Source organism: Callorhinus ursinus, unplaced genomic scaffold (genome assembly GCF_003265705.2).
Source record: "Callorhinus ursinus isolate GAN/ISIS: 27379988/994484 unplaced genomic scaffold, GSC_fseal_2.0 scaffold773, whole genome shotgun sequence".
NCBI classification, from domain to species: Eukaryota; Metazoa; Chordata; class Mammalia; order Carnivora; family Otariidae; genus Callorhinus; species Callorhinus ursinus.
In genome coordinates this window covers 1-14,318 of record NW_027397828.1, presented here as the reverse complement: position 1 = coordinate 14,318, position 14,318 = coordinate 1, and the positions used below count along the sequence as shown (strand labels likewise).

Below are 14,318 nucleotides of genomic sequence, written 5' to 3'. Positions count from 1 at the left end.
TGAAGGGATAAAGAAGATGTGGTTGATATATACAATGGAATATTACTCAGGCATCAGAAARGATGAATACCTGCCATTTACATCGACATGGATGGAAATGGAGGGCATTATGCTCAGTGAAATAAGTCAAGCAGAGAAAGACAATTATCACATGGTTTCACTCATATGTGGAACATAAGGAATAGCGTGGAGGACCATGGGAGAAGGGAAGGAAAACTGAATTGGAAGAAATCAGAGAGGGAGACAAACCATGACAGACTCTGGGCTCCAGGAAACAAGATGAGGGTTACAGGCGGGGGGGTGGGGTAACCGCTGATGGGTATTAAGGAGGGCACATATTGTGATGAGCACTGGGTGTTATATGCAACTTATGAATCATTGAACACTACATCAAAAAGTAATTATATGTTGGTTATTGAAAAAAAAAGAGTCATGCCTTCCCCCTACTGAGCCAGCCAGGCACCCTGAGCAGCAACTCTTGATCTCTGGGTCATGAGGTCAAGCTGCACATTGGGCCTTGAGATTTATTAAAACAAAATAACTTAAGTAAATACATACATACATACGTACGTACTTACATACATACATGAAGTCACATTTATATTTATTCACTTGTTTCATTCCAGTTAAGCAATGGAACAGAAACTTCACACCGACTTTATTTATTTATTTATTTATTTATCTATTTATTTATTTATTTATTTTCCTACCAGTTAGGGTTGGATTTCACAACAAAATGCCCTTACTCAAGAGAAGAGAAATTAATTGAGACTAAAATTCATTTTCCTCCAAAACAATGTTATTGGATAAATGTCTATTTACATTACTATTTCTGCTGTAAGAAATTACCACCAGAGACTTCAAAGAAAGAAACTTATGCTCTTACTGTTTTGGAGGTCAGAAGCCTGACATAAGTCTCAGTGAGTTAAAATCAAGATGTCTGCAGGGCCTGGTTCCTTCTGTATGTTCCAGGAGAGACTCTTTTTCTTTCCTTTTGCAGTTTCTAGTGACAACAAGCATTCCTGGGCTCGTTGCCCTTGCTCCATCTTCGAAGTCAGCAACGTGGCATCTTTACATCTCTCTCTGATCCAACTATTCTGCCTTCCTCTCCCACATTTAGAGGAACATGGTGATTATATTAACCCTCTGCATAATCTTGGCCAATCTTAGTTAAAGTTCAGCTCATTAATAGCCTTATTCCATTTGCTACCTTAAACTCCCTCTTCCTATAAAAAATAACATAGTCAAAGTTTCCATGGATTAGAATGTAGATGAATTCAGGAGACTCTTATTCTGCCTACTAGAAGGTCTTTTCCAAAATATTGTATTTGTTGCCACTCAAGGGTCCTCATCTAAAAGAAACAAAAACAGAATTTATCACAGCCCAGAGAATGACTGGATATTCTTGTCACTCAAAACTTTATGCAAACACGATTTGTGTCTGTGTGTGTGTGTGTGTGTGTGTGTGTGAAGAACCACCTACAACTTACTCTATCATGGGACCACAGGCTTTTTACTCAAAGAGTGGTCCACAGACCATGAACTGTAGCATCAACATCACTCAGGAGCTTGTTAGAAATGCTGAACTCCTTGGGCCACCAGCACCTTCTAAAGGAGAATCTGCATTTAAGCTAGAATCCTAGGTGATTCCCATGCATTTTGAAGTTGGAGAAGTGCTGGTCTAGAGTACATTTTCTCACACTCTCCATTTGACCTTTGAGGCAGGGTCATTATTTGTGTTGGGAGCTGTCCTGCTCATTGGAAGTGTTTAGCAGCATCCCTCAGACACTGCCAGATATATCCAGGGGAAAAGCACCACCTCTGGTTGGGACCACTGGCACAGAGTTTGAAAACTGGGAGCATTCTGACAGAATGCACTTGGCACCCATCCCTTTCTGCAATAACTTTAAGATCACTAAATTCTTCAAGCCCCACGTCTCCAGAGGGAATGGAGTTTACACTAGCTCTTCCTCACAGAATTGACTTTTATAAAAATTAAATCAGAAAATTGCTATAAGGTGCTAAACTCGCAGTCCCTCAGCACTATAATCTGAATGTATAAATTTACATTTATATAATGTAAATATATCTCTTACAATTAACAAAAATGTCATAGTGACATTTTAATTTCTAGCTCTGAATTTGTGATAGAAGTGTGAAATTTCTAATTATTTTGGCAAAATTTTCACGAAGCCAAGGAGTGTAAGGCCAGGGTTTTATATTAAAGGAACAAATTTATTACCTTTGTTGGAAAGGGGGAAAGTAACATTCTAGAGATTTCAGGGGTGTTTCTCCAGCACAATTCAATGCTTTGAAGGACCCAATGGACCTAGTCAGGATTAATTCCTCAGTCTTAAACAGGAGAAAATATTCACTCAGGAGTGGGATAAGGTGCTGGGAGTTTAGATCTCTGAAAGGTAGAGGTCAGAAAAAGAGTAAGAAAAACTGACTTTACCTGGCTTATCACGCGGTCTCCTAGCAACAAAAATTCAACAGGAAAAATGTCCTTCCTGTCCACACTAGTGTCCCACAGGGAAATCATGTGCCTAAAGGTGGGAGGAACAGAGGGAAATGTGCCTAATGAGCAGACCAAAGCAGCTGTAAATACCTACTCTGCCACAGGCCCTCAGCACAGGCAACCTCGGGCTGGACAAGACCTGGTCGTTTCTTCTACAGTCCTAAGTCTGGATGGGACACTGGAGCTTGACCCATTCCTGCTCTCTTGTCTGGAGACAGAGTTTCATCCTCCATCATCTACCAACCAGGCAGGTATTTTGATTTCCACACAGAGACCTTCCTCTGTGAGACCCCATCTAGATGAGTTTCACTGCCCAGTAGGAGCTGTGGGAGAAGGTCAAGAGAATGAAAGTCAAGAGCATTTAGCTGAGGTCACCTGAGGGCCAATCCAGCCTAGCCCAGAGCTGAGAGTTTGCTGTGGCTGTTTGCTGGCTTGATTAAGAAAAATATTGATTGATTCATTTATGTATTTATGATGCTAAATATAGAAGTGGATATTGTATTCCTAATTACAAGGTTCAGTGTTAACAACTAAATCATAACAATGGAAACCCAATCAGACAGGGAACGGGGTGCATAAAAGTAGGACCTGAGACCAGGGATCTTTGCACTTAACCAGAGTAGAAAAGTCAACTATTAGCTCTGGAGGGATGTACAGTGAAGTGAGGATATATGTCTTTTCTCTTTTAAGATGGGACTTATTAGACTACATTTCCATACAGAAGAGAAAATCCAGATGGAAAAATTCTCCCAGGTACATCTATGCAGGAGCAGTCCATGAAACATACGTAGTATCACAGTACCTTCTCTCTCTTGAGTATTCAAATGACAATTTTACATGTATTATGTGAAAAAGAGTATGCCGATGAGCTTCCTTTACAATTACCTCATTACCTGTGAGCCTGAATATGGTCTGGGTTAGCTAGCCACTCCCTTTCTTTGTTGAAAATTATCTGTGGGCGTCCTTGGTGTTTGCATAGTGGGGTAAGAGTAGTTTCATTTCTGTTTTTTATTACATTATTCCAAGCAAAGAATTGCTGTTTATTTCACCAATTTAGCTACTTGCCATTTTGGCTTTTTATGTGTGTGTAGATGTATTTGTGCAGAATGTGTGAGAGTGTATAAATTTTGTGTGGTAATGTCTGAGTTAATCATAATATATTCAATCCCCTGCTTTTTCTAGGATTCTTTTTCTGAAAGAATTGATCTGTCACATTAATTTTCTTCACTTGTGAATATCAGCTTTCCAAAAAATGGAAGTGAATGTCCTTCTTCATACTTATTGCTCACAATTCACCCATTTTACATATTCCCAACTAGTATTCACGTTTCTGTATTCCTTGTTGTTCTTTGTGGCCTTTTATTATTGGATCTATTTGTAGAATAAAATAGCATCACGTGGAGGGTTTCTTCTTTATATTTGACCAAGAATCACCTTTACCTTCTATAAGCATACTTGTCCCATATATCTTTATGTGAGATGAAACAAAAACTTTAGATACTGCTTTCTTTCCACATTAAAAGACTTTTTCATATTCTTTTATTCCTGAGTCCTTGGCACTCTAGATTTGGACCCCTGTCGAGTTCACTAAGGTATTACTTTTATTTTTTATACTTATTTTATTTAAATTCGGTTAGTTAATACATAGTGTATCATTTGTTTCAAATGTAGAGTCCAGTTATTCGTCAGTAGCATACAACACCCAGTGCTCATTACATCATGTGCCCTCCTTAATACCCATCACCGGGTTACCCCATTCCCCTACCCACCTCTTTTAAATCTTTTTGTTGAGAAGTTGGTTTGGGGTCTTCCTTCAGTTTCATTTCAGAGACAGTTGTTTTGAGCCACTCTGCTTACCTAAGGGCATTTCCACTGTTCTCTCTTCAAAAAGACTTCATTTCTTTTAAAACTATTTTGTGCTAAGCACACATACACATTCGCAAACTCTCAATTCAAATATATACAAAGACACTTATGCATATAAGTACTCTTTATGTTCAGCCAAAATCTTTTTTTCTAGCTTTTCTCCCTCCGTCCTTCTGACTCAGGAGTAGCTTATACACATCCCTCTAGTCAACCAGTGTAATGTTGATTCATTATTTCAATGTCTGCGTGGCATTTCATGGTGTGTCTCTATATACACCTTTGATGATCTTTCATATTTTTTCTCATTAAATTATGATTACATCAATGCCACAAAATATTTTTAAATAAACAAAACTATGTTTTTCAATCAAAGGTGATTTTATCCCCCAGGGAACATTGAGCAATGTTCCAAGATGTTTAGGCTGTTACATTGAGGAGGGATGTGTGGAGGGCAAGGATGCCCTAAACACCCTACAATGCACAGGAAACAGCCCACCACAGAGAAGGCTCTGACCCAGAATGTCCTTGGTACACAGGCTTAGAAACCCTGAGTTAAAGCATATCTGTATTTTTAAAAAAATATTTAATTTTTTAAGTAATCTCTACACCCAACATGGGGTTTGAACTTACAACCCCAAGCTCAAGAGCCCATGCTTAACTGAATGAGCCAGCCAGGCACCCCAAAGAGCATCTGTATTTTTAATATTTGTAACTGTCTTCAGAGCCTCCCCAAGATGCTGTAACAGTTCACAATTATGACAGCAAAATAGAACATACCCCTTTGCCATTTGTTTAAAAATTACAACCCCAATAACTGTGACAGCCCTTTGAGTGTTTTTTCAGGATGATGAGTGTGAAAGAGTTTTATTGTTGATTTTTTTAAACTATTAGTGAGCTCAAGCAAAGATTCTTATATTTGATCACCAGGTTCATTTGCCCACTATTATTATATGTCTATTTATCTATAATTATCAGCATTGCAAGTAATTGTTGTAAATCACAGTTTCTCTATTGACTTTTAATAAAATAAAATATTTTATAAGATATTTTGGCCCTAAAATAGTTTATATTTTATTTAGTTAAATATGTCTATTTTCTTAGTTCTGAGTTTTTAGCCTTAATTAGGATGGTTTGCCCACCTGTGGATTTTATAAGTATTTTCTAGATGTGGATCTAAAATGGAATGGTTACTCTTACACTGAGGGTTTACTCCTGATTTTTGTGGGATGTGTAGATAAGGAGCCACTGAAATTCCTTCCATGTAGAAAGCTATTTGTGCCAACTTCCATTCACAATCCAATCTTTTCCAACTAAATCCAAATGCAGCTTTGTCACATATTAAATGTCCATATATAATGAGACCTAATTCCTGAATCATTCAACAAATACTAAAAGAGCATCTGCTATGTGCCAGACATTTCTAAGAACTTTATATGTAATACGTTTTTATTTCAAGGTCTTGGGGAATTTTATTATTCATGCATGTTGATTTTATGGAATTACTGCTCCTGTAGTGCCTGTTTCAGTTAGTTCTCTGAAGTCCCTTCAATGTTGTTGAAGACTGTTGTACTGAACCTGCTCTCTTTAACCTGGTTTTATCTCCTTTGTCATTCTCTGGATTTCATAATGTCTCATTTTCTTCAATTTGTTTCTATACGAATCCATATACATCCACACCCATAAAGAAAAAGATGAACAGTACAGATGAAGTCCCTGCTCCTTTGGTCCTTATGCCACAGTGATAGACAAGAGCGCAGTGAGATAAATGTGAATCCAAGATAAAATCTTCAGATAAGTCACATGAAGAATATTCAGAGTAAGAGGATAGATTGTCACGGGGTGTGTAGGATTTTACAAAGTCTGGAGAGGCCTTTGCATGGTGGACAAGGAACAGAAATGTGAGTAGTTGTGCTCATCGGACTTGTTGATAAAGTGACTAAAACCAAAGCCTAAGAATAACAAATAAACCAGAAAAGATGTCACATAAAAGTGATAAAGGGGAAAAAAGGGAAAACTGAAGGGGAAGACATCAGTGAGGGAGACAAACCATGAGAGACTCTGGACTCCAAGAAACAAAGGTTTCAGAAGGGAGGGGTTGGGGGGTAACAAGGTGATGGGTATTAAGAAGGGCACATGTTGTGATGAGCACTGGGTGTTATATGCAACTAATGAATCATTGAACACTACATCAAAAAATAATAATGTGCTATATGTTGGCTAACTGAACATAATACAAAAAGTAATAAAGGGGCTCACCTCATCTTCTACTGGACCAAATAAAAACCAATTGGTCACATAAATATGGAAAAGGTACAGGAAAAACAAGTCTAAGGTATTTGCTACCTCATAATAAAAATGCACAAATTTTTGGTGTGTTGAATTACTCTCTTTACTCATTTTTCTCTTGTGATATTCAATCTGTAAAGTGTTTCACACCATAAAAATGTCACTACTTTGTGTTTTGGACAAATTTATTTTTTCTCTTTTATTATTTTTGCTGGACCTAAATGGGATAAAACCAGGATTGCATGCCACCTGCACCAAGGAAGCTTTCCTTCCTCGCAGTCTCTCAGGGCAACTGAGATTATTAAATCATTTTACTCTTTATGTCCATTGCATTTCTCCTTCCCTCCGTCTCTCCCTATCTCTCTGTTTATTGAAAGCAATTATTTATGTTTCTTTACACACAGGTCAGAAAGTAGCCATTCCAAAATGGAGCCCCAAGATGATTTGTCCCTGGGAAGCTACAAATAAGAATTTCTGGGTAATATTTCTACATTCCTTATGGGAAAGGTAATATGATGTGTATGCATTCATATCCTAAATAGTGTGTTGGAGCAGGTAGGGGGAAGTGAGAAGGACGTAGAAGTAACACAGGACATGATGTGCTGTGTTGTGTGTGTGTGACAGTGTGTGTGTGTGTGTGTCTGTGTGTGTGTGTGTGTGTGTGTGTACACCTTGATGAGTGAGAGCAGTCCTCAGAGCAGGGATACTCAGCCCCTCTATTACAAGGTGACCCTTACAATTCACAGGCCAAACTCAATCAACAGGTGATACTAAGGAGGGATGTTTGATTGACAGGATGCTATTGCAACAAGATCATAAAGTGGAAGAAGTACATAAGTGGCGATGAGGAAATTCCTGTGTCTTGAACTTTAAGCAGCTATGAGACCACATGGTTATAGGAAATTCACTGCTACTACCTCTCATCACTCTACCTCTTGTCCATTCCCCTCAACACACTGGCTTCCTTCTGAGCCTTGATTTTCTGACAGAAGCCTCAGGGCCTTTTCACTGGCCGTTCCCTTTGCCAGGAAGACCACCTGTCTTCCACCCTCTATTCCTTGAGGTCTCTGTGCAAATGTCACCTTCTTAGAAAATCTTGACTGAACACCCAACCTAACAGCCCATCCACTCTCTCCTTTAACCTGCTTCTGTTTCTTCATAGCATCTGTCCTCATCACATGATTATTTATATGCTTATATATGCTTCTATCTTATAACCATTAATCACACAGGTCAGAGGGACTTTTGCTATTCAGCACCCTCTATTTTATGAATAGGAATTCTTGAAACATGGTTGACATTCTATATATCCCTTAAAAGGATAAAATAATTTATATTTAATCTGTACAATACCTGATCTTTGGGGAAAATCTGATATTGAGTTGGAAATTCCTAAACAGAGAGGAAGTGGGAAAAACCTCAAGGGTCCCAGATCCATTAAAAAACATTGAAATTAGTTTCTTGACTGGAAAATATAAATTATAGCATTTCCACAATTTGAGCAATGCTCATTTTTGTGAAAATTAGTCATTATTTTCCCCTGTTCTGCTAGTCACCTCCACCGCATGGACCCACGAAACAATACAGGAATTTCAGTGTTCCAGCTTCTGGGATTTTCAGAGGGACCAGAACTGCAGTCCCTTATATTTGCGCTTTTCCTCCTCATGTACCTGATCACTGTGTTTGGAAACTTGCTCATCATCCTGGCCGTCAGCTCTGACTCCCACCTCCACACCCCCATGTACTTCTTCCTCACCAACCTGTCCTTTGTAGACATCTGTTTCACCTCCACCACCATCCCCAAGATGCTGTGGAACATCCAGACTCAAAGCAAAGTGATCACTTACAAAGGCTGCCTCAGCCAGATGTATTTTTTCATACTGTTTGCAGGGTTAGATGTCTTTCTCCTGACTGTGATGGCTTATGACCGCTTTGTGGCCATCTGCCATCCCCTGCACTACATGGTCATCATGAACCCCCGTCTCTGTGGACTGCTGGTTCTGGTGTCCTGGATCATGAGTGTCTTGCATTCCATGTTACAAACCTCGATGGTGTTGCGGCTGTCCTTCTGTACAGAGGTGGAAATCCCCCACTTTTTCTGCGAACTCAATCAGATGATCCAACATGCATGTTCTGCCAACTTTCTCAGTAACATAGTGCTGTATTTTGCAGCTATGTTGCTGGTTGGTGGTCCCTTCATTGGGATCCTTTACTCTTACTCTAAGATAGTTTCTTCCATACGTGGGATCTCATCAGCTCAGGGCAAGTATAAAGCATTTTCCACCTGTGCATCTCACCTCTCAGTTGTCTCCTTATTTTATTGTACAAGCCTAGGAGTGTACTTTAGCTCTGCTGCTATTCAGAGCTCCCCCTCAAGTGCAGTAGCCTCAGTGATGTACACAGTGGTCACACCCATGCTGAACCCCTTCATCTACAGCCTGAGGAACAAAGACATAAAGGAGGCTCTGATGAGATTCTCTGGGATGGCAGCTCTAAAGGGGACAATCATCTGGGTGTTGAAAAAGTTCTCATGATGGCAGAGCCCAAAGCTTGAGCCAATTTTGAAATTCTTTGGACAGATTGTGGAATTGGAGCATGTCTCTTGTATTTTTTTTTCCTGGAATTCTTTTTTATTTTTTCTGACATCTCTGCATAATTTACATAACTCACTTTATTTTTTTTTAAGATTTTATTTTATTTTTTCGACAGAGAGAGACACAGTGAGAGAGGGAACACAAACAGGGGGAGTGGGAGAGGGAGAAGCAGGCTTCCCGCTGAGCAGGGAGTCCAATGCAGGGCTCGATCCCAGGATCCCAGGATCATGACCCGAGCCGAAGGCAGACGCTTAATGACTGAGCCACCCAGGTGACCCTACATAACTCACTTTATTAAGCTTTGTGATAACTCATGATACTTGAGATCGTCCCTTTGTCATTTCCCTACTGCGTCATGTCTTTCCTAACCTCAGATGTGAAATATTTGCACATTCTCACTCATTCAAAGAACTACATGAATCTGTTAAGAATAATTTCTTCTCAAATAAAATATATCATAGTAAGTATTATTTCTTTAGTTTGACTGAATAATACTCCTATGGAAAATCTACTCTTGGCCACCACAGCTATTTATGTAAGTTTATAACAGAGAAAAATCTAAGACCATCGTGCTTCCCTTTTGTGAACATCATTCCTTGGTATATGGCTACCTTAACTGTTCTTCCTGAGAATGCAGACTTAGATGTACTGGTGGCTCTACCTATTCATGGGGATTTTTCTACACATTAGGATCCTGTTGTTACACAGCTAATGTCCACCATGCCTCCCATAGTCACTGGCAAACAAAATGATAATAAAATACATATCTTCAAGTGGAATATATGCAGAAAGACAAATATGGAAAAGATAGGTTGACATAACATGGCCTTAGAGTCAAACTTGACTTTAAGGACGATGAAGCAAAATATTAAATCATACATTTATTGCTATGCAAAAATACTTCTTTCTCAGGCACTTCATCTACCTTTTGAATTATGGTATATCAGATTCCATCTGTAAGGTGTATTCATTAAGAGAAAGACTGGTGGTTTGATAGGGGTTTTATTAAATTATTTTCTGGATTCTGGTGTAAAATTTCAAGTGCTACATATAAATATGATTCCTTCCATTTCCCTAAATGAAATGTCTCCCACTCATTTGAAATTTTGCCATAACCTCTAAACAGGAAGCAAGTGAACAACATCAGTATCATCCACTATATATCATCCTCTTAATCACAGCATGACTCACCAGCAAGCTTGGATTCCCATCCATGTGTGGATCAGAGTCACAGGTTTTGTGCACACATGCGTGTCCTTCCAACCTTTCCATGTTACCTCAAATGGGCCTCAAGGGAGTCATATTGTAATAGAGTTACATGAGATAAACTTGAAGAACAGAGTAATCATGAAGCCGACCTTCAAGTATCAGAACAAATGTGTGGTGATGAGCACTGGGTGTTATACACTAATGAATTGTTGGACACTACAACAAATCTAATGATCTACTATATGTTGGCTAACTGAACATAATAATAAAAAAATTAAAAAATAACAAATGCCTGGAATAAAAAAATCAGATTATTACAAATACCATGAGTTCTGCCTGATTTATTATATCAATTAGCTCTTCCTGCATACAAAACAACATAAAATCAAATGGCATAATATAATATCTTTATTATGGAAGGGCATTGTAGGGTAGGGCGTTGTTCTTATCTCTTCAGGGCTCCACATGCGTCCTTAGTCAAGTGCGGATCTATAGATTATGTTGCTTTTTGTGTTTTTGTTTTTTCAAAGATTTTATTTATTTGCCAGAGAGAGAGCACAAGCAGGGGGGAACAGCAGGCACAGAGAGAAGCAAGCTCCCCGCTGAGCAGACAGTCTGATGCAGGACTCAATCCCAGGACATTGGGATCATGACCTGAGCCAAAGGCAGATGCTTAACCAACTGAACCATCCAGGCGCCCCTATATGTGTGTGGCTGTAGTGCTCTTCCATCTTGAACCAATTTATGGCATTTTATTCCTTTTATATATGTAGGCTAATCTAGTTTACCAAAAAATGAGTTTATCAAATGTGAATTATCTTAAATTAATTCCATTATTTTAATATCCACCTGTGAACTTTTGCTTTTTCACAGTTGGAAGAGAGCTCTCCCACCCTGTTAGGTTTTACTCAGCTAACGGTACTCCAGATCTGACCCTGAGTCATGCACCACTAGAATTTTAATTTTTAATTAATTTATTGGAACACTATTACATGTGATAAACTGTACATGTTTGAAGTGTACAACTTTAGGAATTGAAAGAGTCATTGAAAAATCATGGGTACATACAGCATGGTTCCATTTCCATAGAACTCCAGAAGATGCACAATAAGTTCTAACAGCTTCTTATGCAATTGTTAGGGTGTAATCCCCCAGCCTTCATTTTCTTCTGAAGGCAATGTGGAATCATAAACCTAACTTCAAGGGATGTTGTAAGGAAAGATGAAATATGTGGAAGTACTTTGTTGGGTCCAAAGAATGTTCAAGAACAAGGGTTGTGTGTATGTAAATGTATGTATATTCTTGTACATTTTATTTCAAGAAAACATACTCACATGAATATTTGTACATGCACAAGAATTATAACCCTCTTTGTAGCTCATTATAACCTATCTACTGTGTTGAAAGAAAGCTTGAGAGAAACTTGTAGGGTAAAGAAGTGAAAAGATTGAATGTTCGCATTCACATGAAATTTTAGGAATATAGATATTTGGACAAAAAGAGTTAGAGTAGAACAGCTGGCCTTAATGTTCACAATGAATCGATTTCCCTATCTGAAGGCTCAGAGTCCTCATATACAGAACTACATGTACGTTTAAGCAAGGAGCACTTCTCTGTACCAGCTTAGAAGGCTGCATATCTCCAAAATGACTTTAGATTTTTCTTCTACTTAAGGTAGGGGTTCAACACAAAATGCCATTACCCAAGGAAGCTAAGTGAATGAATTCAGGGGTATAATGCAGTTTCTTCAAAGAAATTTTATTCGAGAAATGTCTTTGTCACTTTCTTTTGCTGCTATCAGCAATTACCACACTGAGGTTTTAAAAGAAACAAATTTGCACTCTTCCAGTCCTGGAGGTAAAAGCTGAAAATGAGTCTTATTGGACTAAAATCAAGATGTCTCTGCAGGGCACAGAGAGCATAAATTCCCACCTAGTTACATGATTCTGGGTGACCATTTTTTCTCCACAAAAATGCAAGTCCTAATCTACTTGGCTCCCCAAAATGATCCTCATTAAAGTCACTTTTTAACAGTTATCCAAAATAAACTTGAATAACCGAATGATTATGAATGTTGCAGCATAGCAAGCCAACTGGGAAGTGAATGGCTTGCTATAATGTCTTTAGTATCAAATGGAATTGTATGGTGATGAATTGTTCTCATTTCTGTTGATCTCCTCAAGAATCTTGAATGACCCGTGTGTCAGCTGAGGGGGCTCTGAGATCTTGCCAGGGCATTCTAATATCATTGGGCCCTGGCTAGATAGCTGTGGCTGATCTAGGGTGGCCCTGGCTTGGACAGCTGGGCTCTGCTCCACATGTCCTCATTTACTCTGGCAGCCCACTCAGCTTAATTCACTTTTTGGAGGCAGAGTTCCAAGACAGAGCAGAGAAATGCACCAAGGCTGTAAGGTTCACTGTCACTCCCATCATATCCTGCTGGCCACAGCAAATAAAAAATCCTAATCCAGCCCAGAGCAAAGATGGAGGAAGAGTCTCCACCACCTGATGGAAAGTGCTGCACACACTGCCAAAGGCATGGCTACAGAGAAAGACGTATATCTGGAGCCATTTCTGCAAACTATCATTGGTGTAAATTTCAATTTGAAGGGTTTCATTTCCACTTCCATCTTCAGCAGTGGAATGAACTCAGAGAAGACAGTGAAACTGAATTATGTGTCCACTGGACAGTTATGGAAATTCTACTTCAAAAGGCCAGGTTTTTCTCAAAATATAAATATTGCTTCCCTACCCCTTGCCTATAGATCACCATTCTTAATCTAAGAAAAGATCCAAGAAATAGAAGTTTTTCTTTCCAGATGCCTCAGAGAGACCAGCAACCTCCTATCTAACTCACTGATTGATGGAGCTAAGAACTGTTGTATCACTGATGATATCTTCCTGGCATAATTATGTAGATACTGTTTTCCTATTGAATGACCTTCCTATTGACATATTCATAATGGTTTTCATCCTGGTACTCTGTTTTGTTTTTTATAGGGAGGGTTCTGCTGGAAGGAGGTGACATTTGAAATACAAATAGAAGATTGGAACATAAGGAACAGCATGGAGGACATTAGGAGAAGGAAGGGAAAACTTAAGGGGGGAATCAGAGGGGGAGATGAACCATGAGAGACTATGGACTCTAAGAAACAAACTGAGGGTTTTAGAAGGGAAGGGGGTGGGGGGATGGGGGGATGGGTGAGCCCGGTGATGGGCATTAAGGAAGGCATGTATTGCAGAGGGTGCTGGGTGTTATATGAAAACAATGAATTATGGAACACTACATCAAAAACTAATGATGTACTGTATGGTGAATAACATAACATAATAAATAAATGAATGAATGAATGAGTGAATGAATGAATGAATGAATAAATAAATAAATAAATAAATAAATAAATAAATAAAAGAAGAGACCAGGGAATATTTTTTCTTCATTTATCTAGTTTTATTGAAATGTAATTGACAGGGATGGCTGGGTGGCTCAGTCAGTTAAATGTCTGCCTTCAGCTCAGGTCATGAGCCCTGGTTCTTGGATCGAGTCCCCCATCAGGCTCCTTGCTCAGCGAGGAGCCTGCTTCTCCCTCTGCCTGCCACTCCTTCTGCTGTGCTCTCTCTCTCTCTCAAATAAAGATAAAAAAAAAATCTGAAATGTAATTGACATATAAAATTGTGATTGGTAATTTCATGTACATACACATTGTGAAGTGATCCCCGAAATAGGTTAATGAATACATCTGTCACTTCCATCCATTTATTTTTGTGGTAAGAACATTTACTATGTACTCTGTTAGCAACATGTAAGTCTATAACACAATTTAGTTAACCATAATAACCATGTG

General features: G+C 38.8%; 1 protein-coding gene across 1 annotated transcript; it reads left to right on the top strand.

The window, feature by feature from the left end:
* Positions 1-8,235: 8,235 nt before the first annotated feature.
* On the top strand, positions 8,236-9,204 carry LOC112818143 (olfactory receptor-like protein OLF4). The gene has a single exon (XM_025865358.1). The coding sequence runs from the start codon at positions 8,236-8,238 to the stop codon at positions 9,202-9,204; it is 969 nt and encodes a 322-aa protein (XP_025721143.1).
* The last annotated feature ends 5,114 nt before the right edge of the window (positions 9,205-14,318 follow it).